This window comes from Acromyrmex echinatior, chromosome 12 (assembly GCF_024713525.1).
Source record: "Acromyrmex echinatior isolate Ae372 chromosome 12, ASM2471352v2, whole genome shotgun sequence".
Classification (NCBI taxonomy): domain Eukaryota; kingdom Metazoa; phylum Arthropoda; class Insecta; order Hymenoptera; family Formicidae; genus Acromyrmex; species Acromyrmex echinatior.
In genome coordinates, this window is record NC_141863.1 from 418,635 (window position 1) to 445,612 (window position 26,978).

At 29.7% G+C, this 26,978-nt stretch overlaps 2 protein-coding genes and 1 long non-coding RNA gene across 5 annotated transcripts; 2 read left to right on the forward strand and 1 right to left on the reverse strand.

The window, feature by feature from the left end:
- Positions 1-339: 339 nt before the first annotated feature.
- LOC147907701 (uncharacterized) lies at positions 340-2,407 on the forward strand. The gene is made up of 2 exons (XR_015546869.1): positions 340-514; positions 684-2,407. It is a non-coding gene; the product is annotated as an uncharacterized LOC147907701 (long non-coding RNA).
- On the reverse strand, positions 2,133-18,380 carry LOC105153061 (hypothetical protein). 3 transcript variants are annotated; one of them, XM_011067685.2, is made up of 9 exons: positions 18,165-18,380; positions 6,208-6,477; positions 5,615-5,878; positions 4,854-5,023; positions 4,492-4,563; positions 3,662-3,948; positions 3,331-3,492; positions 3,156-3,263; positions 2,133-2,592 (listed from the first exon to the last, which is right to left on the reverse strand). In XM_011067685.2, the coding sequence occupies exons 2-9, from the start codon at positions 6,445-6,447 to the stop codon at positions 2,408-2,410; spliced, it is 1,488 nt and encodes a 495-aa protein (XP_011065987.1). In that variant the 5' UTR covers positions 6,448-6,477; positions 18,165-18,380; the 3' UTR covers positions 2,133-2,407. The 3 variants fall into 3 exon arrangements, with proteins under 3 accessions (XP_011065987.1, XP_011065986.1, XP_011065989.1); XM_011067684.2 differs by lacking the exon at positions 18,165-18,380 and adding an exon at positions 15,381-15,566; XM_011067687.2 differs by lacking the exon at positions 18,165-18,380 and adding an exon at positions 11,116-11,367.
- Positions 18,381-20,579: 2,199 nt separating this feature from the next.
- LOC105153060 (SCY1-like protein 2) lies at positions 20,580-26,187 on the forward strand. Its single transcript, XM_087411704.1, has 8 exons — positions 20,580-20,712; positions 20,883-21,314; positions 21,803-22,041; positions 22,277-22,615; positions 22,764-23,066; positions 23,173-23,557; positions 23,690-24,071; positions 24,171-26,187. The coding sequence occupies exons 2-8, from the start codon at positions 20,891-20,893 to the stop codon at positions 24,679-24,681; spliced, it is 2,583 nt and encodes an 860-aa protein (XP_087267830.1). The 5' UTR covers positions 20,580-20,712; positions 20,883-20,890; the 3' UTR covers positions 24,682-26,187.
- Positions 26,188-26,978: the final 791 nt, after the last annotated feature.

Genomic DNA, 26,978 nt, shown 5'->3' on the forward strand with positions numbered 1-26,978 from the left:
TTGGCTGATGCAAGTTAGGGGCTCTGCACAATAAAAGGATCAAGAAATAGAGAACAGAGAATAAGAATTTCAACTTATCAGAAACTCCATATTCCACAATACATGATTTCTGATATATTGAAATTCTTATTTTCTATTCTCTGTTCCTTGTTCCTTTTTTTGTGTGAAGCCTCCTTACGTAGAGAGCCTCACAGGGAGAGAGTGGCAAACTGCATGTTCACGTGACCCGGTCTCCTCTGATTGGACCTGGTAATTAAGCTTCATAGAGCTATGGTGGGGATATACCGTTTACGTTATGGCCGCAGCATAAACTAATGCATAAAGGAATCAATCAATCGAAATTTTTTTTTCTATGAAATGGGAGGAAAGGAAAGATTCTGATTAGTTGATTCGCTTACGCATTATGCATTATGCGTTATGTAAGAGTCTGTGCTGTCATTAGATGACTGCAAAAGCAGTACGCTTGTCACTTTGTGTTGCTTTTCTCCTCAATTTTACAATTGATAAGGTCTTTGTAAGTGATACATATTATTAATTTTGGAAATATTGGGTCATCTAAAAAGTATCCGCGGTTTTTTGTCACTAGATGTGTGTTGATGGTCATATATCTAGTGACAAAGTACCGCGGATACTTTTTAGATGACCCAATATATGAAATAAAACTACGAATTTTTACATTTCAGATATCTGAACAGGATTTATACGTATTATAAAATGCCTGCCAGGTACAGTGCTTCAAGATGCACAAACTGTGATAAAGAAGGATATTGCTGCACAACATTTGCCCAAGATGCAAAAATGTCTCGAGACAAAAATGGATTGATGCTGGAATTTCTGATTGGAAACCTTCAAAATCAACTTTACTGTGTGAGGTTAGTACTGAAGCGTGCATACAAATGTTTTATAACGTAACTCCCATCATGGTGTACCATAAGAAACAAGATGTACGCAGGCATTTCTATTGACCAATAAGAAAGCGTGACAAGTTTCCGCCATCTTATAAAATATTAGCGGGTATTTGAAGTAAGTTGAGCAAGTTCTTAAAGAATGTATATACAATATAAATATTTATTATAAATATGTTTTGACAATATAAACATAAATGTAAATGGACAAAAGTAACAGGCAATAAATATATATGTAAAAAAATATAAATATATATTAAAATTATTTTGTAGTAACTCTACAGTTTGTAAATATAGACATTTTTTTGTTATGTTTTCTTTTGTAATTTTCGGCCGAAAGTTGTTTGTTAATTATTCGCACTCTGATGTAAGTCGCGTACGAATTAAGTATAATGATACTTCTCGTGGCATTGTCATATTTGTTATTTTTTTCTTCTACTTTATCTGCAATTATTTTACAAATTCCTGAACTATTCTGAATGAAGTTCCCATGATAATTTGGAAATTCTTTGTTCATTATTTTTGCTATTATACTTCCAATAGTTTAGAAGAAGGACTTATACATAGTAAGTCAAGTAAGAGAGTGGTCGGCCTTACTCAAAGCTAATAAAAGATATCGCCATAAATCTATCATGAATCCATAGAGGACATTTGTCCTTGATGCACTATCAAGAAAAATTCAGTTGTCATTGAACTTTCTTAAGAGAATTACATTAAGCGTCAAATACGCATCACGCTATGAAGCTGTGTTCCTCTGCATTCACCCGAAAGGTCCAAAAATGTTACAATTAGCGGCTAAATATATGAAAAAGTCGAAATCATTCGTACAGAAGTGGGTACAGCGATATAATGTGGCAAAAAATATCGATGATTTATCGAAACGTGACTCGATATGCAAAGTGGACAAAAAAAAACGATAAAAAAATAGTGAATCTGTTTTCACGGAATCCTGGCTTAACACTGCCTGTCAGTGTCAACATGGCTTGTCAAGGACAAGCAAAATTGAAGCAGAAAGGTTTAGATATGTATAATTTATATGTATATAAAGTTTCATTAAAATTAGAATTTATCACTTCGTGTGGTTCTCTTGTAAGAATAATAATGTGAAATTATTAAGATCTCTCATTATAGTAAAAAATTTAAATAATTAAGTTAATTAACTTCTTTATTGTATAAAGGAGGATAAGGAATGGAGGAAAAAAGGGATATATAAATCATTTAATAAACTCCTAATAATAATTTTTTATTGAACAATTCAATTTTTTCGATAATTGATAATATTGCTTAATAAAATACACGCAATATATTATTGATAATTTTAATATTTCTGCTAATAAATACAAAGATAAAACAAAACAAGATTTTATCTCAACTGAATAAAAATATGTGTTGTCGCATTAACAATATAAAGGCAACATCATTCATAGTTCCATATGTGGATCGCAAAATCGAATTTCGTTCAACAAGACCAGCGTTGATAAGGAAGTACTTGTCAGGGTTACCTAAATAAAATGGAGCTTCGCGTAATCCGATATGTGAAGAATTCCATGCTCCACGGATGCGACATGCAAACTAGCGCCGCATGCGCGTGAATTAATCTTAGAATTATGTAGCTCGGCTATTTGAGTGCTGCATGCGGCCGCGGGATCGCCACTAGTTTTTAACTTTCCAAACCAGAATTCATTCCCTGCAAAAACATCATTGTCTTGAAGAGAGAGATGTTGATAAAGATATCTCACAAGTAAATCTCAGAGAACGTCAGACACCGATTTTTCTCAAACTTTTTCTCAAACTAATTATTTCTTATGTCAAAAAGTATGAAAAAAATCTATTATTAATTAAAAAATTTCATTAAAAGAAATTCTTTTGTATTTGACATGTTTGCAAAGCAGTATTTTTTTCTTAAGAATAAATTTATACTCGATTTTTTAAAGCTCGACACACATATAAAATACTAAAATAATAGTTAATAATAGTAAAAAAACGGTTCCACTGGCAAAAAATATATATTACTTTAAACATGTGTAAAATTGGGTATTTATAAAAAATAAAAAATTTTTTTTAATTGAAAGACTCAATTTAAGCTAAAATTAAATACAGATTTCTTCATCTTTGACAAAAACAGCTATAAAAAATTTGAAAAAATCGGCATCGGACCTGAAGTTTATTTATATCAGTATAATTGAGTATTAAATAAATGAACATTTATTTTTAGATAAATAAATAAATAATAGAATAAATAATTTAAACCTGGTAACGTATTTCCATCGCTAGCATAAGTTACAACGAGGAGTTTACTTGAGTCTTCGGCTTGGAGTCTGCTATGTGGTTCTCTCAGAGCAAAATGTATCTTTATATCTAAAAATAATCGTGGTGTATAAAAGTTGTAAGCATGTTTATATTTATCCGTTTATTAAATACTAACCATCCAGATAATCGCCGTTTCCTGCACTACCGCATTTCTGTTGCCGGAAATAAGCAAACATAATGTCAGAAACGTATTTCAGCTTTTTGTTCATCTTTTTGATGGCGATCTCGAATGTTTTCAAGAAGTAGATTTCCTGATCCTCAATTATTTTCCAGAGACCTGCCAATAATTATTTAATTAATAAATAATTAAAGAGAACAGTATGAAAAATAATTTTAATAATTTGTTGTATATAATACAATATTTAAGTTTTTAATCTTATAATGCTTAACATTATAACATTTAATTTTAATCTTATAAGCTTTAACAATAAAAACTTCACACTAACCGAGACCAAAACCAACTACGTGTAAGAAGGCGGTGGTGTTTTGCTTCTCAGCGCGGCTGTTTGCTTCGAGCAGTATTATCTCTACGGAGAGCAGGGTTCTCTTCATATAATTCTCGATATCGAAGATTAACTGATTGCTCAATGATATATACCGCCTGTTCTCTTTCGATTTCACATGTTTCACGATTTCATCGTACAGCGGATGGTAATCCTCGCCATAAAATTTGGCCCATAAAACACGCATCTCGTGTTTTTCTTCAAATGTGCCATCCATTGCGGATCCATATCTATTTTGCATAGATTGATTCTTTTAAAAAAGTTTTATTTGTATACTGCAAAAGAACTAGAGAGTGGTATACATTATAATGTAATTTAATTCGATTATTAATCTATTATTATCTTATCACAAATACAAATTGCATATGCAACAAATTTTGGTAGAAACACGATGCATGGACATATCTTATTGATTAAAATCTTTACTATTATTAAGAGAAAGAATTAAAAAAATTAACTATAAATATTATTGAAACATGATATTATTGATGTTTCTATATGCGATGTTTCTTCTCGGATATGTGTACAGAGGAAACAATTTATTTGGACTTAAAACTCGTTTATTTCATTGGAACAATTTACTTTTGAATAAAAATTATTTTGTTTAATCCCAAAAATTTAATTTAAATGCAATCAATTACATTTCTTAATTTAAAGAATCGATTTAGTTGAACAATTCCAATGACTACATTTATTAAACTTAAAAACTTTTTTTTCTATCGCTCAATAAATTTATATTTAATTAACAATTATTATGGAAACTTACTGCTTACCCATTATCTATATTGTTCTGCTGTGGTGTGATAGCAATATCCTGATACTCCATATATCGGGGTTTTTTGAATCTACATAACAAATTAAGTGGTACGAGTGGCTCAAATTTAATGATAACATAGCAACTTTACAACGACAAATTCTAATGTTTACAAAAGACAACAGAATTAGAATAAAAATAAAAAAGTATATTAAAAATAATTAATTGTTTATAATTTCAACAATTTTTTAATTTTACAGTTATAAATAACCGTATGCAAATAAATAGAACACGCATCTACTGGTTCGACAGCATTGTTATGGAGAGTTTGCACGTATAAAAATATTCCTGAAGGAGGGGTTAAAAATAAATGAATAGAACCTTGTGCCTACGACACTCATAATAATCCCTCTAGGTTGGATGGCGCCTGGATCACAGCTCACGATACCTCTATTATTTCGCGAACCGTCGTTTATGAACTCTGTATGAGATGACACCACCATCATTGCCGACAGTTTAATCTCATCATAGCTCAAGCATTTTGTTAGGACCTATGAGATTTTAAAGCCTATTAAAGCACTGTGACATTAAAGAAGGTGATATACGAGAGAAGGTGATGCTATGAAACTTTTTATCTTGTTTTTAACATCCAATAAACTTCCAATATCGATAAATGATTAATGTACGTAACATTACATTAATCTGTAAACAATTTAATAGCCTATAGCTATACTATAAACTGATAAAAGACTAAAAAAAGAAGAATAAGAAATTTTTATGGAAATAAGAAAATTGCGAAAAATACTTCTTCACTTTGTTATTTAAATATATATGTAACTACTTTTGTGATAATATAAAAAGAACAATTATATATTTTTGCTTTTATTTATTGAAAGCCAAAGCTTTTATTTATTTAACCAATGTTTGGTATTGCTTGTGTCATCGGAAAAGAATTTAAATTTTAAAATAAATTAACATTAAAGGTCTTATATGTATTTTCTCTATATTAAGTTTTATTATTACCTTCTCTTTCTCTCTCTTTCTCTCTCTCTCTCTCTCTCTCTGTTTTTATTAGATAATTTAATCATAATAATTATTTTTTATAAATATATTGCTTGATTAAGACGGCGCCATGTACTTACCAGTGGTTCCTTCTCCTGATCGGTGCCAACACTCTCCCAGGCACCGAAGCCACTCTTGTTATCAAGTAATTTCCATCGATCTTTAGCTCCATAGAAGGAGGCCACTCTCTTATCCAGCAGGCGATGGATGAATTGGATGAGGCCCATGTCCGCATACATGGCTTTCTCAACAGAGCTACCATACAATCGCTTGTGTTTCAACCATCGCGTAATCAAGGGCAACATCGCTTCATGTATCAGTGGATATACCGAATTTGCATTTAACTAAAAAATGTTATCAAAGATCATCAAATATATATTAAATTAGCCAAAATTATTAAACATTAAAATAAAAAATGATAAAAAAATATTTCAGATTCGAGGACAGAATTATAATCTTTAAACTGTATATTCTTGTAAAGAAAATTTCTAAAGATTTCTAAACGAAACAAATTTTTGATAATAAAAGTTTCAAACGATTTCTCTTTTAAATATTTAACAAATATTTAAAAGAAGTATCAATTAAAATAGAAATATAATTTAATTAAGCATTTATTCCTTTTGTTTGACCATATATACTAATCACTCGAGCAAATAACTTATTTTATACAAACTTTAATAAAATCCATGCTGATTCCCCTGTCCTTCAAAGCGGTGCATCTTACGGTGTTAATTGGAAACTTTAAGGGGAATGCATTGCTTCGTTTGATTAGCTCCGTCACGCTGATTGGCGGCGACACGGAGACATCGAGGCACTTCCTTAATAATTCCTTTGTGTCATCATCGAAGGGCACGCCATTGGGCGAACCCAGCGTGTAATCCCATGAGATCTCTGGTGGATCTTTCGCTAGCATCTGTTGTAGTGTCTTTTTAGCTCGATTATTCTGTGAAAGGACACGAAGATATGCAAACTAATTGTAAATAACCCAAAATGCAAAATATACCGCGTTGGTACTAAATTTTCAATTTAATTTAAAAATTCCACGAAAAAACGCTAGTTTAATGTTGAATAGAAAATTTAATTCCCAGTAAAAAAAAGGTACATAATAAACAAATACTTAGCATGTTTCCTTAAACAGTTAAGCCTATTCTACAATGTGTTCTTTGTTTCCTGTTTCTTGTCTTTTGCTTTTTCCTCCTTTGCAATCATTTTATCTATAATTGTATTTCTTGCTATGTATTTCTTGTTTTTTTCGAAGTTCGTTAACTTTTTATCTCATACATAAGACAAAAAACTGGATAAGAAGCGAAAAGACAAGATGTAAAAAATAACAAAAAGCAGAAAACAGAAAACAAAAAGCACATTGTAGAATAGACTTTACTGTAAAAAATTCTTGCGAATTATGTTTTTCGCATCATGTTGCGTCATGGAAAATTTTCAATATATCTATCGCAAAAATAAATGAGAAAACATTAGATAACGCACGTTCGGAGAACGTGAGTCATTGTCTTCGTTTTATACCTAACAAACAGTATAAAAACAGAATAACACAATACATTGACAGCTTGCTCTCCGAATGCGTCATTATATCTATATATTCTAAAATTTTTATTTAAAAAAAAAATAAGTGAATAATTTATTTATCTGCTAAGATATTTTAAAAGTAATTTGTTTATTGCGATATTGAGCAACTTTACGCTCGTATGGATTCGACATATCACCGAAAGTAAAGAGCTACGAAATCGATTCTAAGAAAAATTTTGTAAAACAGTGAATCGCGCATCGTTCTATTAATACAACTTCCGGCTGATTACAGCAAGGACGTCGTGTCGCTTTGACACTTGAGCATGAAAGCTATTAAATAGCGTAAAATGTATCATCCTAGCGAGTGGCTTGACATTCACTCTCTTCGTGGGCGCGGGACATGTATAAACACATGGATATATATGTATACGTGAACAAAGCCGCGTTAACAAAATTTGCCCAGGAACTTGTGATCTCTAAGCGCCCTCATAGGGCACTACTTCCACGATTTTCTGATCTTTTTTTGGGGGATGGTGACGTCGCAATTTTCCATGACAGAAATGACAGAACCGGTAATGTCGGCATTGCGAAGATCACTTTTCAAAAGTAACATGTAATGGTATCGACTTCTTTTTTAAAATCGATTATCCCATCTCTTTATTATTGCTACTATCATGAATACAATATTGCTACTTCATTACCACATCGTTCTTGAACAGAAAACAGTGTTGCAGGACTACTAGGTTACTCTTAACAAGTTTCGTTATCGTTATAACGCCATTCCGCAGCTTTTTCACCGCAGCTTTTTCATAGTAAAAAAACTTTACGGAGTTATAACAATAACAAAACTTGCGTTAAGAGTTACAGAATAGATCTACTAATAAGCCTAGAATTTTTTAGGAAGTAACTTTACGACTTTTTTTCTGCGAAAATGTTTTTACATCATAAAAATCTATTTTGCCTCCGATTCCAATGTTTAAAATTGACAGGTTGTTTAGCTTTTTCTAGTCTAATGTTGATCTATAAGCGTTTTTCACTCTTTTTAATGCCGAAAATGATCGTTCACCGCTACTGTTCATAATAGAGTTGTTTAAAAATCCAAATGTTTCCGAATGATGTCCTTATAGTTTGCCGCTCTTTTCTCGAGGACATTGATAAGGTTGTCCAAATTGGATAATAAATTTCGATTTTCATTGCATTTTCAGTATCAAAAACAATTTCGATACCTTCGCTAAAGTAGCGCTTCCTTTTCCGGCTTTACCGATTCCTTTAGAAATTGTACTTCTCACAGCCGCATTTTTCTTTACCTTTACAGTGCAACTCATTAATTCGCTGGATCATAGTAGAGCGGCTTAACTTATGACCCAGCGAATTAATGAGCTGCACTGTAAAAGTAAATCATGTCATTAATTATATCACGTTAAGAAGGCGACAACTTTACTCGCTAAGTACATACATATATTATTAACAACAGATGCTATTTATCAACTATTCAATGATTTTTTATAAATCGCAAAAATTATAAATGTACTTGTTTAAATAACTTAATTTTTTTCAATTTTTAAATTGTGGCGCTCCCAGGCGCCCCTGGCATTTCGGCGCCCTAGAACTCAAGTCCCAAAAGCTCATAAGTTAACGTATTACTGCACATGAATACTGATGTACATGCATATGCATTGATGTTCGTAGTAGAGCCTTATAAGTTTACATCATTTTTCTATTTACCGATTTTACCACCTGAACAATAGTGATTAGCGAAGAGAATTCAGATTATTTTGAATTATAAAACAATTTCAATGTTATTTTTTCGCTAGCAATTGTTATTAATTTTTATATAAAAATATGACGATGTTGCGTGTGTTCTAATTTGTATTCTTATTGAAAGTCTTCTTATTTCAAAAAAAATAATAATAATCTAACTCAAGTAATAATTTTTTGTTTTAATTCTTTTTCAAAAATTATTACATAAAAATTGTTATGTTACAAAGTTTATTTAACTGTAGTGATATGTACAATCTCTCAAAAAAACTAATAGTAGTTTTAATTATATACAAATTTACCTTTTCAAAAAATATATTATATTTCGTAGATTTACTCAACATTAGTGACATGTATCATTTAAATATCATTTGTTTATTATTATACTGTTATAAGATGGGAGTGGGGTGGTGAAATTTTTTAATCTATTTCTAGATTTACTTAACCCTAGTGATATGTATCATTTAAGTATCATTTATTAAAAAAAATTTGCAATGACTGGCGCCACGTTAAATTCTACTACTTTCTTATTTCAGCCTCCTAAAAAAAGTAATATCTAGTAACTTTAATCTTTAAAAATATTTTCATTGAATATAGATGGCTATCGTCGTGATATTTATTAATGAACTCAAAAAGAAAATCATAGTAACTTTAATAGTATACAATCTTACATATCTTTTTAAAAAAAAAGATAAATAAAATGCTAAGAATGCGTGCTTTTCGAAAAAGAGCATTTGTATATTTGTATTTGTAAAACCTAAATAATGCGTATTAAAAAAAAACTGCTGTATCAAATTAAAAAATAAAACTCAAGTGATACTACCAGTACTGTCTTTATTAAGAGATATGTAATGTATATTTTAAAAGTAAAGCAAAAGTAATATATTATTTTTACTAACAGAAAGATTTAATATCAATGGCAAGTTATTAAATTTTATTACTCAGCTCTTATTTCAACCTATCAAAAAGAAAATAATAAAACCTTCAATTACTCTTCAAAAATTATTACATTAAAATTATTATGTCCCTATTTTGACCAAATCTCATAAATTTTTTAATTAATTCTAGTGAGATGTATATGATTTATATGATTAGAATGATCCATATAAAAGATTTGATATCAACAATTGTGGTACTAAGTTAAATTCTGTTAATGCAATATTAATTCTTTACTGCACAATAAAGAACATGCAACATAATTTACTTAACTCTAGTGAAATACATCATTTATATAAAAAATTTGGTATGTTTCATTTGTACGAAAGATTTGATATCAACAACTGGCACCAAGTTAAATTCTACTACTTTCTTATTCCAACCTCCCAAAGAAAAGTAAAAGTAATTTTAATTTTTCTTAAAAAATATTTTCATTGAATACAGATGACCATCGGCGTATTACTATTATAAGACGATAAAGGTGGTGGTAGGATTTTTTAAATCTACTTTGTAGAATTAATTACAAATGCAAAAAAATCATTATAGATTGAGATTAATTTATATATCCAATTAAACATAAGTGATATGTCGAAAAAAATATTATATCCATTAAAAGTAAAATTAAAAAGTAAAAGTGGTACTTTACTATGTGATATGTTATGTGTCTTTCTATATACTCATTGAAAATCTTTTTATTTCAATTTCTAAAAAAATAATAATAGTAACTTTAATTCTTCTTCAAAAATATTTTCATTCAAAGTCTTTCTATTCTAATAAGAAATAATATTGTAGCTTTAATTTTCTTCAAACAACATTATAAAAATTATCATTCACAAAATTTATATGCATAAGTATACTTCACAAGTTATTTGAACGTGTGTAGTCGGTCTAACACAATTGTTGCACTAAAAAAAAAAAAGAAATCTAAGTGGTATGTACTTTGTATCCATTCGAGACTCTTCTTATCTATCACCGGTGATAATAGGTTATTCAATTTTAGCTTAAAATATTATATCAAAAAATTATGTTACCTTAGTTAATAGTATTACTAAATAGTGTTATAAAGAATTTAAAGAGGTAACAGAAGGTAACAAAAAAATTTAATTTATAATAAATAAAAATTTTTCATAAAAACACTTGACGCTGCTAGACCAAATATTAAAAATAATAAAGTATATGTATAATTTAATTTGAGTGTTGCACTGAATAAAAACAAATTTTACTGTTTAGCATCTGTACTTCTATAAGATATATTACCTGCATTTCTAAAAAGTATAGATGTGTATTACACACAATCAAATTTATATCAAATAAGCTCATACTTATACTAAACTATAGAAAACATACTATGGAGCTCACTGACTAGATTGTAGAGTAGTTTGGTGCGCAGATGTGGACTGAACACTAAATAGATCCCCTCCTAGAATCTAAAGGGTCTGCAACCTTGTCTTTTGTTTGGTATGGATCGCTATATACTTGCTACGGATCTCAATAAACGAAACCTCCATACAGAATTAGTATTTGACTGTTCTTAGTTATCGATGGACGTGCCTAGTTAATGTGAAAATATTAAAAATTTCGCTATTAAAAGTACTCGAAAAATGGAAGAAATATGCTTCGTATGCGATAAATCCGAATTAGGGACAACTGTTATTGTTGAACGTGGAATAAAAACTTTAAGAGACGCGAGCTGAAAGGAATGATGGAAAAATTGAACATTTATGTCGTGTCAGTTCCATTAAAATTCATGTGCAGTGCCGTAAGGAGTATACTCGAAAGAGTAGTATTTTGGTTCGCAAAAGGAAGCAAAATGCAAAAACCAGCACGTCTGCGATTAATCTACCTCTGAATTAAATGCATTGGTTCCAGTGAACCAACTTTCGATTTTAAAGAATGCTGCATATTTTGTAGTGAGGAAGCAAGTGAGTAGAGAGAAACGAAGAAAAGTAAAGAAAATCGTCGGAAAATTAAACACGTTTCAACACTTCCAAGGAGTCAATAATCGAAGCAGCGGATAAGCGTGGGAATAACAGCTAAAGCTGTTAAAAGACGGATTATTTATGAGCAACTTGGTAGCAGCAAAGACAAAGTATCATGATGATTGCCTTCATGATATTTCCTTCATCAAACTTAATAAAGGAGTAAAGGTTGATCATCTTAAAGAAAAGGATATAGTATTAGCAATGGAAGACATATTTGCTTGAAATCATTGAAAATCATGATGACTATCAATTCACTTGAAAAGTGTCTATAAAGATTTCATCCCTGATAAAAAAACCTATTAAGAATAAGCTTTTACAGAGATACAGGAAAAAATTATCACCACAATGAAAAGCAGGAGTTCAATCATTATTTGTGTTATCTCAAAAATTGTAAGATGCTAACATCAACGTGAAACAAATTAAGGATGATACTGATGTTTTCATCATTGAAACAGCACAAACAGACTAATACAAATAACAGCATTATTATTGGCGAAGACATTGATTTATTAGTACTTCTAATAGCACATACTCCTGCTGACTAAAGAAATATATTAAACCCAGAAAAGCCAATGTTAAAACAAAAATATATTCTTCAAAAAGTTTTGAGTCGTACATAAAAAGTAAAGATCATATTCTATTTTTACACGCAATCACAGAACGTGATACATCAGCTTTGTTCAATAAAGGCAAAATAAATGCTTTAAAAATATTAGAGAAACATGAAAATTTAAGAAAATGCTACAGAAATTTTCAAAAAAGAAAAATATTTATCACAATTAATTTTTAAAAATGGAATCCGCTTATATTTGAAGGTTTAGCAGTGCCAAGTATTTTTACGTGAAATTTTTTATATATATTAAATTTTTGTTGCTCTGTTACCTCTTTGAATTCTATATATATATATATATATATATCACTTTAATTAGTAAGGTAATATAATTTTTTGATATAATATTTTGAGCGAAAATTGAATAACCTATTATCACTTGTGATAGGCAAGAAGAGTCTCGAATGGGTACAAAGTATGTACAATCAGAAGCAATGAGGTTGCGACACTTTTAAAGTTACTATTAAAGTTACTATTATTTTTTTTGAAAAATTTTACATATCATTACAGTTAAGTAAGGCTACGTTCCATTTCACGTTATTCACGAATGTTATTATAAACAAGGATAAATGATGCATCATGCTTATCATGCGGAAACGGAACGCCTAAGTAAACTTTGTAACATATCAATTTTTATGTAATAATTTTTGGACGAGAATTAAAACAATTATTACTTGAGTTAAATTATTATTATTTTTCTTTGGAATAAGACTTTCAATAAAAATACAAATAGTCTCAACCTAAAATGATTATAATTCAGGGTTATGTTTTAAACAAAATGTTTAAAACAGTTTGTTTAAAACATATTTGGAACACTGGGCATTGTTTAAAACACTTGTTTTAAACAATTTTAAATTCTTAATTAAAACTGTTTAAAAACGCTACAATTAAAATATGTGATTTGGAAAAGAAATTGTAAAAGAGAAACAAAAAATAATATGTATGTTGTAAACAATCTTTTTATTTATTTATAATTTATATGTACTACTACTAATATTACTATATATAGACTATAAACATATAAATAATAAAATAAAATTCGTGAATCTTTTAACGGAATATAAATTACATTCAGTAGTAGGTTTTTTTTACTTATAACTGTAAGCATAAAAACTTTTAAAAAAATCAGATTATATTGTACAATCTCAGTCTCAATTCTCAATATTCATGTTCAATTAGATTAGTGTTTTTGTTCAATGCCTTCAAAATTGTTACTAATTTGGAAGCTTTCTCTGTGCCTAACTTGTTTCTTAGTTTTGTAATATATTAACCTAAAAGTTGAAAACAATCTTTCTATGCAGAAGAAGCAATTACTGTAATGGAAATATGTTACCAAATCGAATGCAACAACATTGATATTATTTTTTAGTACAAGCTACCATATTATTTTAGCTTAACATTTTTAATCGCTTCCAGAAAACCCAGCAAACGAGAATGGATTAAAATGGATTGAAATTTTTTTCTATTCGAATGCGTATTTTAAATAGCGAATACTTTTTTGGATTTAATTGGATTCAATTGGATTCAATTAAATTCAATTGGATTGAAAAACTGCATTTCCTATTCAAAATTTTGAATTGAACAGTATTCACAATGTGTATTGTGCACAGAAAAAGCTAATATTATTTTTAGATTGAAAGGCATAGAGATATGCTCCATGCAATTTCTATAAATGAATAAAAATGCATTCAGGATTGAAAAGCATTCATTTTAACATTCGTGAATCAATATTTCTGAAACTCTGAATCCATTTCAATTCATTTCAATTCATTCTCATTTGCTGGGAAAAGATGAATTTTGAACGAAGTTTTTGCTCGGTAGAGAATATAACGTCAGACATGGCTGCAGAATGATATAAACCAGTATTATCTCTGATTTATCAACCCGATTTATCCACAGGATCAATAAGATCGATAATGAATTCGCATTCACTTTGGAAAAGTGCTCAGTGACGCTCACAAGAAACATATTAGCAGTAGTATAAAATAAAAATAAAAATAATAATAACTGATTTTATCAGTTATTTATTACTTTTTTTGGCAAAAGGTTCAAATATTCACACAATATTTTTTTGTTTAACTAATAAAAAAACATATTTTAAACAAAAAAAACGTTATTTATCGTAAAACATGCTTTTTTGTTGCTTAAAAAAATATATGAAATATAAATAAGTATATATACATATATGTATATATATATACATATGTATATATATATATGTATGTATATATATATATATATATATATATATATTGTGTGTGTACATACAATTTACTGACTTTCGAATAAAATTAATTTATTAAACACACGTCGCATACTTATTGACGTATAATATTTACAGCTTGTTGCGTAATAAAATGTAATCGTATTTTAATATATTTATTACATATTAAATGTAATAAATGAACAATATGACTTTCTAAATTTATAAATAATTTGCTTTTAATGAGACTGTTTAAAACTTTAATTATTAAGTAGGAAATGGTAAATTGTTTATTCATATATTGTATTTCTCGCCACTTTTACATTTCTAACGCATTTCTAATGATTTTTTCACATGTACGAAAAATTGTTATTACATCATTAAATGAGTATGTTAATCTATCTTTATCTTTATGAGCAATTAAACTGTCGTACTATATGATTTCAATGCTTCTATACAATGATTGCATAAAAAACACAAAATAAAATAGAAAACATTGCTCCAAATAAAAAAAACAATGTTTTTTGTATAAAATAAAAAAAACATTTTTTTAACAATCCTATTGAAAATATGTGTTACTTATTATATATTTTTGATATTTTTCTTTAAAAATTACATATAAAAATTACATATAAAAAAGTAACTAAAATTGGTCAGGTTGTAATAATGATGAGAAGAATAGATGGACTACCAAAGTGAATTACAATTAAAATTGGAGATAAGACGCACTATTGATTGATACGTTTGGGCCTTGTAAATGATACAATTGCTATAATTATATCACTTGTGCAGGATACAACTACTGATTGTATAGAAAAGATAAAAGTTTTTACCATCTGGTTTAGAGTATTTCGTTGAAAAAGTAAGTGTTAATTTTATACACAACGTTGTCGACGTTATATCAAATAGCACTAAACAACACTATAAACGATCGAGGGACGAGTCACACTTATAAAAATCAAATAAAAAACGAATCAAACCAAATCGCAATAGGCAATCAAGTGAATCACTCATGAACGGGAGGGAGCATAAACTTGTACTTTAGACGAGGGGAATGAAGCCGTCTCGCGGGGGGGGGGGGGACTTTAGTCACGTGGTACCGCATTAGTGATTGGTTCTAGCATAAATGCGCGAAATTAAAAACTTATTTATATAGTTTATTTGCAATTATAAATGTTATGATAAGTATTTTTAAAATAAACAGAGAGAGAAAGAGAGAGAATATTTTATTTATAAACCATATTGATATTGAAGCGATAATATCTTATTATAAATATATTACCTCGATCGTCAAGGTTGAAATTAAAAAATACTAAATATTTAGAAGTTAGAATCTGTAAATATGAATATCTAATGTTTTTATTTGTATATATTTAATTTTGTAATTGTGTAATAAATTTAATAAATTTTGCAATCTTACTAATTGAGATGTATAAATGAATGAAACATTATTCTATTTAAGCATTGAACTGAAAAATTACTTTCACTTATCTACACATGAGAATATGATTTAACGAATTTTATTACGAATTTTATTATATCTTCGAATAAAATTAATTTAACACACGTCGCATACTTATCGACGTATTTACAACTTGTTGCGTAATAAAATGTAATCGTATTTTAATATTAGGTGTTGGAATTAATTCGTAGCGTTTTACAAGTGATGGGAAGTACTTTCATTAATGTATTTTTTAATGCTCATGTGAAATAAATAACATTCTTTCATTAAAAAACGCTACGAATTAATTCCAACACCTAATATATTTATTACATATTAAACATAATAAATGAACAATATGACTTTCTAAATTTATAAATAATTTGCTTTTAATGAGATTATTTAAAACTTTAATTGTTAAGTAGGAAATGGTAAATTGTTTATTCATATATTGTATTTCTCCACTTTTACATAACGCATTTCTAATGATTTTTTCACATGAAAAATTGTTATTACATCATTAGATGAGTATGTTAATCTATCTTTATCTTTATGAGCAATTAAACTGTCATACTATATGATTTTATTTGATTTCAATGCTTCTATACAATGATTGCATAAAATAGTTTTTGTAATTGCATGACAACATATCCAGCGATATACACTGTTACTTGGCTTGCAAATTCAAATAAATATGTTAAATCTAGTGTAATAATCATTTACAATTTATGGCATTTATCCGTTACAACTCTATATCATCTTTCAACCGATTTAATCCACTTGACCATTCAATAACATCTTTTGAATTAACATTTTTATTAAAAGATGATACATGTAGAATAGAAATTTCTTCTAAGATTAATTTCCGATCGAAACATTTCTCAATTCACGATGTACTGATATTTTTTTTATTGCAACTTGAAATTGTCGAGCTGTTGTGTTATTATTGCTATTTCCCTTTGATCTAATGCAATCAAACAGAAGCTTAACGTGATCCTGATTAAATTTATAGAATGGAATTGTCCTATTTTATTTTAGAATTTGCCCCACTTACGTCTCGTAATATTTATAATTCTTCAATCTCCAATACATTGTTTTCCCTCAGAAAGTCGAGAATTCCTTTTAAAAAAATAATTCGTGATTCCATTTGTCAAATCTTTTGTCGCAAAATTTTTGTCTTTTTTGTATAATGCTGGTCGTGTTCCGTAGTTTTTTCCGAAGAGATTCTTTTTTAGAAGAGATTCTTTTTTACGTTTCCTCTTTGGTGATATATTTGTCGACAATTAAAAAATTTTAATGGTGATATGAAAAAACTTTTAATTTAGAAAATTAGTATATATATTATTTAATAAAGTTAAATCTTCCTTACAATGATTACATCCAGGAATAGGAGACAGCTCTATTTTTATCTTTTAGTAGTTGTATTAGAACTTAAAGTAATAAATAAATAACTGTATCACAATTTGAAATATTTTCTATACATTCTAAATAAGTAGATAGAAGGAATATGTATAAAGAAACACGTAAATATATAAAGAAAAACATTTAAAGAAACAAGGCAAATTGTATAATGTTGTAAATTATATACGATATATAAACCAGAATTGTAACGCTATTACCAAAATAAAAGTAATGTATTATTTCCCAATTCTGATAGTAATAATAATACTATTTAATACTTATATATGGCAGTACGTTTGATTTTAGTCTCCTTGTACCAGATGAAAAATCAAATGAATTTTTCATTAAACCGTATAGAACAAATTCATCAGTTAGGACTGATTCCGCATTCAGCTCCAATATTTTTAACCACAGATTTTTAGCTTTCTCATTTTGAAAATCTATAAATTAATTAATTAGATAGTAACTTCATATTATATTATTTTGATAATACAATATAATTTTAATATATGCAAACAGAATATGAACTTTTAGTGATATGATATATTTCTTTATTGTTTACGTTAATTGAACGTCCTAATTGAACGACTTAGTGTACGATTTTTATTGTGTTTTATTCCAAAATTATAATGCACTGTGGCATTGTGAATAGATATACATATATCAAGTTATATAAGAATAGATATTATTCAAGATATATATTTTGAAATAATTATGAAATTCAATGTTTTCTCTATTCCCTCTTCTTTTTCTCTTCCCCTTTAAAATTTCTAACCTGTGAATTCCGGATCACAGTGGGTGTTTCACAAGTCGACGCAAGTGTCCTATCTTTGTCACTCTCTGAATATCAATAAGGATAGAACGATGCTTGTGTCGACTTGTGTCATCAAATAGAAAGCACCCAGTATCATGATATGAGACCTGTTCTTTTTGGCTGAACTTTTGCATCAGTGCGCACCAGTTCATCTTTCTTTCTTTTCTTTTGTCCCGGAGAATACCAAAATCTGGCCATGTTGACTCATATTAGCTTGCTCTCACTGGCAGCACAAATCACAATGTAAGGAAATGGCGCGCTTATTGAAAAACTTGTAGATATGAAATAAAAACATCCTTTATTGATATAAAATTTCAAATGAAAACAGTTTCAAACAAAATATAAAGTTAAAACAATAACATTATTTAATGATGGAGTGCATCGTCATAATTTTACTGTCATATATATTTTTTAAATATTTGTGCTCGCAAGAAATACGCATTCTTAACATAATGTAACGTTTTTTTGATTTTTAATAATAAATCATGGCAATTTTTCATACTAGGACAACTTATATCTTGCATTTCATTCGTAAAAAAATTTATAAAATTACATTGAGTTGTTTCTCCTACATTCTGTTCCACCAAATTAATCAACAATTCATTTAATGTCGTACTATTAATGTCAAAATGGACAAGCAATACTATTATTAATTATAAATTATATATTAGTAACATAAATTGTAAAAATTATGCCCATTTCCACCAATGAAGATTAACTTTAATCTTGATTCAACTTACTCTTTGTCTTTTTCTAATCTTTAGAACTAGAAAAAGATGAAGAGTAAGTTGAATTAAGATTAAAATTAATCTACATTGATGAAAATGAGCAATAGACACACATATAAATATTTTTATGGATTATGATAAAAATTTACATTCACAGAAGTAGAATCCATTTGAGGAGTGTGTGTATATCTATTTTCCAGGAAAAAATGGAAAATAGGAATTGCATAACTTTTCAATTTCTTTTTGCCGTCAACTCGTGGCCGTTCCCACATTTTTGGTGTAAAATGTGTCTGTTCAATATAAATAATATTAAATACAAAATTAAAAAATAAATAGTAATTATAAGCTTTCAATGTTTAAAATCAATATCCACACAACTTGCACATAACCGCATAAACATATGCATACAGAAAATTATCCAATTATATTTTACGTGCGACTTTATAAGAGAAATGCGATTGGATAATTTTTTGTTGCATACGTTTATGCGGCTATGTAAATTTGTGTGGATATACTCTTAGCGGAGTAAATTCTGTATTCCGTTAGCGGTTGAGGTTATTGGGCTCCGCACAATAAAAGGAACAGGGAACAGAGAACAGAGAACAGAGAAAAAGGCCGCAGCACAGACTTTTAACGCATAAACTGCATAAACGAATCAACTAATCAGAATCTTTCCTTTCCTCCTATTCCATGAAAAAAAAGGATTTCAATTGGTTGATTTCCTGCACTATGCATTATGCGTTATGCAAGAGTCTGTGCTATAAGAATTTCAACCTATCAGAAACTGTGTATTCCATAATACTGATTTCTGATAGGTTGAAATTTTTACTCTCTGTTCTCTGTTCCTTTTATTGTGTGGAGCTCTTTACACAGCTTATGTAATCAGGGCCCCTATTCTTGAGCATATATGAATAATTTTTGCATACGAAAATGATAATTTCTTGAAGCGATTGGTCGATCGGTCTCGCTGTGATTGGTCGATTGTATACGGAATTGCTATACGATATTTATTCAAGAAACAAAGGACCTCAGCTGCGATTACAACATGGCTACTTTACTTAGGAAGAAGTACCCAATCAGAATACATATCAGACTGCCAATCGAAAACTCGGACTCAATTTTGGGTCTTTTTATGGCTACGTTCCAAAACTTCCTTTCTGAAGAAGATTTTACTTTATATATACTATAGTATATGTTACGTGTATATATTTTGAGTAAATTTTCCTCTAGAGAGGAAGTTTTAGAACGTAGCCTATGTATAGGACTCTGACTACGGTTCATTTGGGCTACATTCCAAAATTTTCTTTCCAAGGAAGATTTTATATGCTATAGTATACGTTACATGTACTATATATGTGTCGAGTAAAATTTTCCTCGGAGAGGAAGTTTTGGAACATAGCCCTGATGCTACAAATGCTTCGAAGCATTTTTTGATTGGTCAATTAGTAAAATTCTTTTTTCTGATTGGTCAATTAAATGCTTCAAAGTATTTATTTGTAGCGCCAAGTGGACCGCACCCTCTATTTAGAATAAACGAATAACATCTGCGGCAGTAACTGCATAAACGAACGCACCCAATAGGTTTTTAAGCATTTAGCCATAAGAAATGGACAAATCATAGTCGATTATTCTTCTCGCATTCAACTGTAATTGATTAAATTTTACACACAACAGCTTGAGGTTTAAAATACCTCTTGTTGATTCGTACTTACGATCGGGAGTGTAAGAGGTGTGTCTATCAAAGTTGGAATCATACAAATTATGCCGTGTGATTCATGACGGTAAATGGCAACGATTTCTGTAACCTTAGCCTCGCTGTGAGATATTCATGTAGAGATACAAATATCGATTTAAAGTAGTTGGATAGTCGTTTCGATATTCTAGAGTACGTTTTTTTCTGACATTCCACGCGTGTGCGTTTTTTCATTAGTGATATCGTTCTGAATAGCAGCTGACACGATGGACGTCTTAAATAAACTTCGTAATACAGTCAGCAACACTATTACTAATACTGTCCAAAATACGGCGTATGGCTTATCGCAGCTATCCAGTGTTCTCCCTGGCAATCCAGTCACCAGGGAGTTTGAAGCAACTGCTCATGTGGCGAGCGCTGGGCCAGGATTGCTATGGAAGATCTACAGCGGCTACAAGAAGTCCACCAAGCAAGAAGCAGCAATTTTTGTTTTTGAAAAGCGTATGCTGGAGAGATGGTCCTCCAGAGCAGATCGGGAGCTCGTGCTAGAGACTCTAAAACGGGGTGTTATGCAATTGACAAAGTTGAGACATCCACAGGTTTTGACTGTACAGCATCCATTGGAAGAATCAAGAGATAGTTTGGCGTTTGCGACTGAACCAGTGTTCGCTAGTCTGGCTAATGTACTAGGTAGACTTCATATAAACTTCATACTGCTATAGAAATTAAAGGTATTTTTCAGTAAGAGACACAAGTGACACAGGGTAAAGTCTAATTTACAATATGCTCTTTGCTTCTTTTTCTTGCTTTTTATTTCTGTTTATCTCTTGCTTTTGTCTTATCTTTCTTTGTTTTCTGTTATTTTCTGTCATAAGATAAAAATTGATAAACTTTGAAATTGACAAGTAATACATGACAAAATATACAATTGTTGATAAAATAGTCAATAGAGGGAAAAGCTAAGAGATAGAAAGCAAGAAACAGAAAGCAAAGAGATTGTAGTTTAGGCTTAATACAAATATAATCATTTTATATTTATTTGACATTTGCAAACAATAAGAATATAATGATTCACTATATTGTCTGTGTCTCTTACTGGAAAGCACTTTAAATTATATTTTGCAATGTTTTATTTGAAGCTATTTTAGTAGCGATGATATATGTGAAATACATTGTAGGTAATTATGAGAATATATCTCAACCAACTCCAGCAAACTTGAAAGGTTATAAGTTGCTTGACATAGAGATACGATATGGATTGCTGCAACTGGGAGAAGGTTTGGCATTTTTACATGGTGATGTGAAATTACTACATAGGAATTTATGTCCGGAATCGATTGTTATCAATGTTCATGGAGCTTGGAAGATATTTGGTTTTGACTTTTGTGCCTTAAATCAGAATTTAGATGGTAAACAGGTATGGAATTTCATTAAGTGATGAGAATATTTGTCGGTTATATTTTAATATAACAAACTGAGAAGACTAATATGTAGTTATATTGTCTATATTTTATAAATCAAAAATAGCATTCGTATAGCATTCGTATAGATTCGTATAACAATTATTAAATCATTTATTTTACCAAATAAATATTTGGATTAATGATTGTACTTCGCATTTCCATGAATCACATTTTTTTTTATTGATGCAGCCATCATGGTCTTATCTTGAATATGATTCTACGCTCCCTGCGGTTGTTCAACCTCAGTTAGATTATCAAGCGCCAGAATGTATTTTAGCAAGTAGTAATGGACCACCTAGTGATATTTTTGCCTTGGGTATACTGATATATACGATACATTCTTCGGAACATCAACCACTGCAGGAATTTCATAATGATTTCGGAAAATGTCGACGTTTCTTGGAAAATTTCAAGGGATGTAATGTCTCGGCAAAACTTCTTCCAATCCCTGATACACTTAGAGATACTGTAAAGCTCATGTTGAGTCATAGTCCTGAATTACGATTAGATGCTCATCAATTTATCAAGGTAACTTACTTCTTCTAAATAATTTCCTGTGAAGTGTATTAAATTTGCAAAATCTTTTAAATAATTGAAAGTATATAAAAAAATATTTTGAAAATAAAAAATATTCTTAAAATAATGATATTTACTCCATTATCATAAATTGTTGCAGATCGAATATTTTACAGACATTGGTGTAAAAACGTTAAATTACTTGGACAAATTATTTCAATGGGATAATCTTCAGAAATCGCAATTTTACAAAGGTCTTCCACAGTTATTAAAACAGTTGCCACATAGAGTTGTGCTACATAGAGTATTACCTGCTCTCTATAAGGAATTAGTTAATCCACCTATGATACCATTTGTATTGCCGAGTATACTGCAAGTAATGGAAGTTTCCGAAATAGAAGAATTTCGAGAACATATCTTACCCAATCTAAAACCTGTTCTTGCTTTGGAAGATCCACCACAAGTAATATATTTTCCTCACAAGTAGAATAATGAAATGGTATAATAAAATAAAAGTAAGAGATAATGATGGTAAAACCTTTGTATAACGAATAAAATTTTTTTTATAGATTAGTTTGGTTCTCATGCAACAAGTAAATTTGTTATTAAAACTGTGCCCCACGGATGTAATTAAGACCGACATAGTGCCTATGTTATTGCGTGCATTAGAATCCGAATGGGAACAGCTCCAAGAACTCTGCCTATCGGCATTACCAAATATTGTGACGATGATTGAGGGACCAGTTATAAAAAATGCCATACTTCCACGGATGAAAAAGATATGTTTGTCGCCAGGAAAGAAATCTACTAGTCTTGGAGTACGTGTTAATTGTTTGCTGTGTCTCGCGAAAATGTTACCGAGCTTTGATCGTTGGCTGGTATTCGATCAGATATTACCATTCCTCCAAGAAGTTCCTCATTCTGGCGAACCAGCAATTTTAATGGCTATTATTGGTAATATATTTTATTAGTACAAAATTTTAAAAAAAGAAATTCTTAATATATTTTACATTTATTGTAAAATTTATTGTAATCTGCTCAATTTTATTGAAAAGATTGAGAAAATATTTTTCTCTATGTTGCTAGGTATTTACAGAATGCTACTTACTCATAGTAAGCTAGGTATGGGCAAAGAAATATTGGCAACAAAAGTACTACCGTTTCTGTTACCCCTTTGTATAGAGCAAAATCTTAGTATGTCACAATATGAGACACTTTCCACTCTTGTCATCGATATGATAAATCGAGTAACCAGCGAGCATCGAGAGGCATTACGTCAATTGGATGCTGTACGTCGTGAGACGCAACAACTCGATCAAGCGCTTTCACAAGTGACTTCACCCACTTTTATGCAAAACAACAGTTTAAGCGACATTAATTTAACGCACCAAATGCTATCCCCGCATGCTAATTCTAATTCTAAGACTGTATATATTGAGAATGGATTAACTATCGAAGACAAGTTCAGGTATATCTTGACTATATTTCAAAGACTTAATATATTTTCTTTAAATACAATCACATAATCATTAATTGTAATATTAAAACATTGATGATTTTTTTCTAGATTGATTCAACAACAAGAAACGCATCAAAGAATGCAGTCTCAACCTATGCTAACTCCTAAAGCTGTATCACAACCTTTAAAATCGCAACCGAAGGATTTGACTGCGACTTTGCTAAAAAATAATTTAGATGAATTAAATCTGTCAATGTCAAGATCGACTATGTCACAACCGACTACTAAAAATATTGCACATAAATATAATGACATTAGTCTAACGCAATCGCAATTTTTAACGTCTCCGACGCTTAATTCGCAAACAATGTTGAATAGACCAATGAATTGGAATTCCAATGGAATGAGTACACCCATGAACTGGAACTCGCCACAATCCACCTTGGTGTGGAATTCTATCGCTCCTCAGAATAACGTAAATTTTGCGACACAATCAGAGATTAAGCCAAACTTAAACTTTTCTGGAACCTTGCAGCCTCTCATATCACCCACTAATACGCAAACTAATGTAAACAAACCTAATTCATCCACGCAAGATATAATGGATTTGCTCAGTTAATAAGTTGAAATATCTTTAAAGTTATTGCTGAGATAACAAACGGTACGTTAGAGAGTAATATGAAAACGGTGCAGTGATTGCAATACATAGGGTGCATTCAGTACTACAACCGCTCACTAAGCGCTTAGTGAGTGGTCGTAATATTGAATGTAACCATAATTTTTTGTCTAATGTGATTGATTTCGAATGTAATATTATCGAAGATGAAAGTCACCATTATATAATAAAGAGTTGTAAAAAAAAGTAGATCATCTTTTGTATCAGCACGAGCGATCAAAGATTGCAATATTAGACCAATATTATTATAAATAATAATTGTTTTACATATTTTATATTGAGACTGTTCTGCCTAGAATTTAATTGTAGATCTCTTAAGAAATCTTGGAGAACAACAAATAATTACCGGAGAAAAGCATGTCTACTTAGCATAAAACTAAAAACTAATATGCTTACATGATGTTTTCCAAAATAAAACGCTCATCTTTGCAATGTTTTTTGTCCCCAATGCTTAAGACATACGGTTGAGTATTTTATCAGTCATATATATATGACTGATAAAATATATATATATATATATATATAAAACTTTTCTTATATATATATTCTGTACATCTATATTCCTTGTTTTAATGATGTCGATAACTAGAAAAAAGTCTATGTCTGTTGTAACTCTTCTTTGGACGCTTCATTAGTTTTATTGTATACTTCTCCTGTTTTAATATTTATGAACCATTAAACAGATATATATTTATTAAGATGTTCAAAGTCGACAAATATTAGAATAACAGATTTTCAGATAATATTAAACTGTATTAAGTATGAAATAATTGAGTTATTACGAATACTAAAGAGTAGTAACTTCGAATGTGATAATAAAATGGAAGTCACAATCTTTTATACAGAAATACATGTTTTTATCGTGATTTAATTCGTCATGCTCCCTCACGCTTCGATGTACATATAGCTTGTCCGTGGGATAAAGAATAAACTTGAATATAAGAATTATTTAAAATAGAAGTATTGCTCATTAAAAAGATCTAGGATTGTGAACCGCCGTTTTCATTCCATACTTGGTGATTTGTAATAAAGAATCGTTCGTATATATCAATGATTGTATATTAATACGATTGTTGTGTTCTGGTATCTACTTGTAATATACCGTCATATAAGCTCTGCAGAAATAAAATTTATTTTTTAATATATTTCTGTATGAAATGATCAAGCGTTGTATATATGTTACAAATGATCAAAACAATGCATTAATTTTATTCGAAATTTTGTGCATGCGAGATTACTATGTAAATTTCTACGATACATTACGTAAATCTCTTTGATTGTTTGCAATTGTTACCTTCAAGCAAATGTATTTGAAATTACAAAAATAATTGTATTAATTTGTAATGTTCTTGGATTTATTTGTTGTTTATTTTGTTATTGTGTACAATTGTTAATGATTGCTATTTGAGTCTAATAAAACTGCTTGAAATGTTACAGCTTAAAATAAAAGATGTGTCAATTTATATTACTTTTACCTCTTACCATTATTACTTACATTATTATTAATTATGAATTGCATATAAAAATGTGTTTCTAATTAAAATTTGATTTTATAATTATTATCTGGTAGTTGAAACTCTTATACAAAGATAAAAAAAGTTCGTCATTATCAATATATCCGGATAATTTCTTCTATACTTAATTAAAATTTTTTTCTTATATTTTTATGTAAGAAAAGATAAGAAATTTGCAAAAATTATTAAAAAACTTTAAATTTTCTTTTTATAAATTATATATTTTTTTATTTGTATAATGCTTTTCTCCATAATTGACTGCAGCATACAATGGGAAACACGGTACTAAATCGAAAAACAAGAATTTACTTTAAAAAGGGACATTCACCCTATAGTTGTTCGTCATAAAAACCACCGATTCCTTTGTTCTCGGAACACCGCGCAATTAGGTTTCATAGACGCCGATAACCGTGTGTGTGCAACGGCGGAGAAATGCTGGAAGTATCGATTATTCAAGCTGTACTATCGTCGTCGTCGAGAGGCGCAAGAAGAAGTACCGGGATGAAAAGAAAACTGCCCCTTCCTCAAATAGACACACAATAAATAGAAAAGAGTTAATGCAGAAGAAAAAAAGAAGGTTTTTAAATGAGGGCTGCACTCGTTAATTGGCTGAGTATGCCTCCCTGTAACAATCCTCCATTCTCTTTGGGATTGCAGCCACGAAGGGCTGCACAAAAGTGGCTCGCGCCCTAGGAAGTTAAGCACTCAAACTCTCGTTTGTTCGAG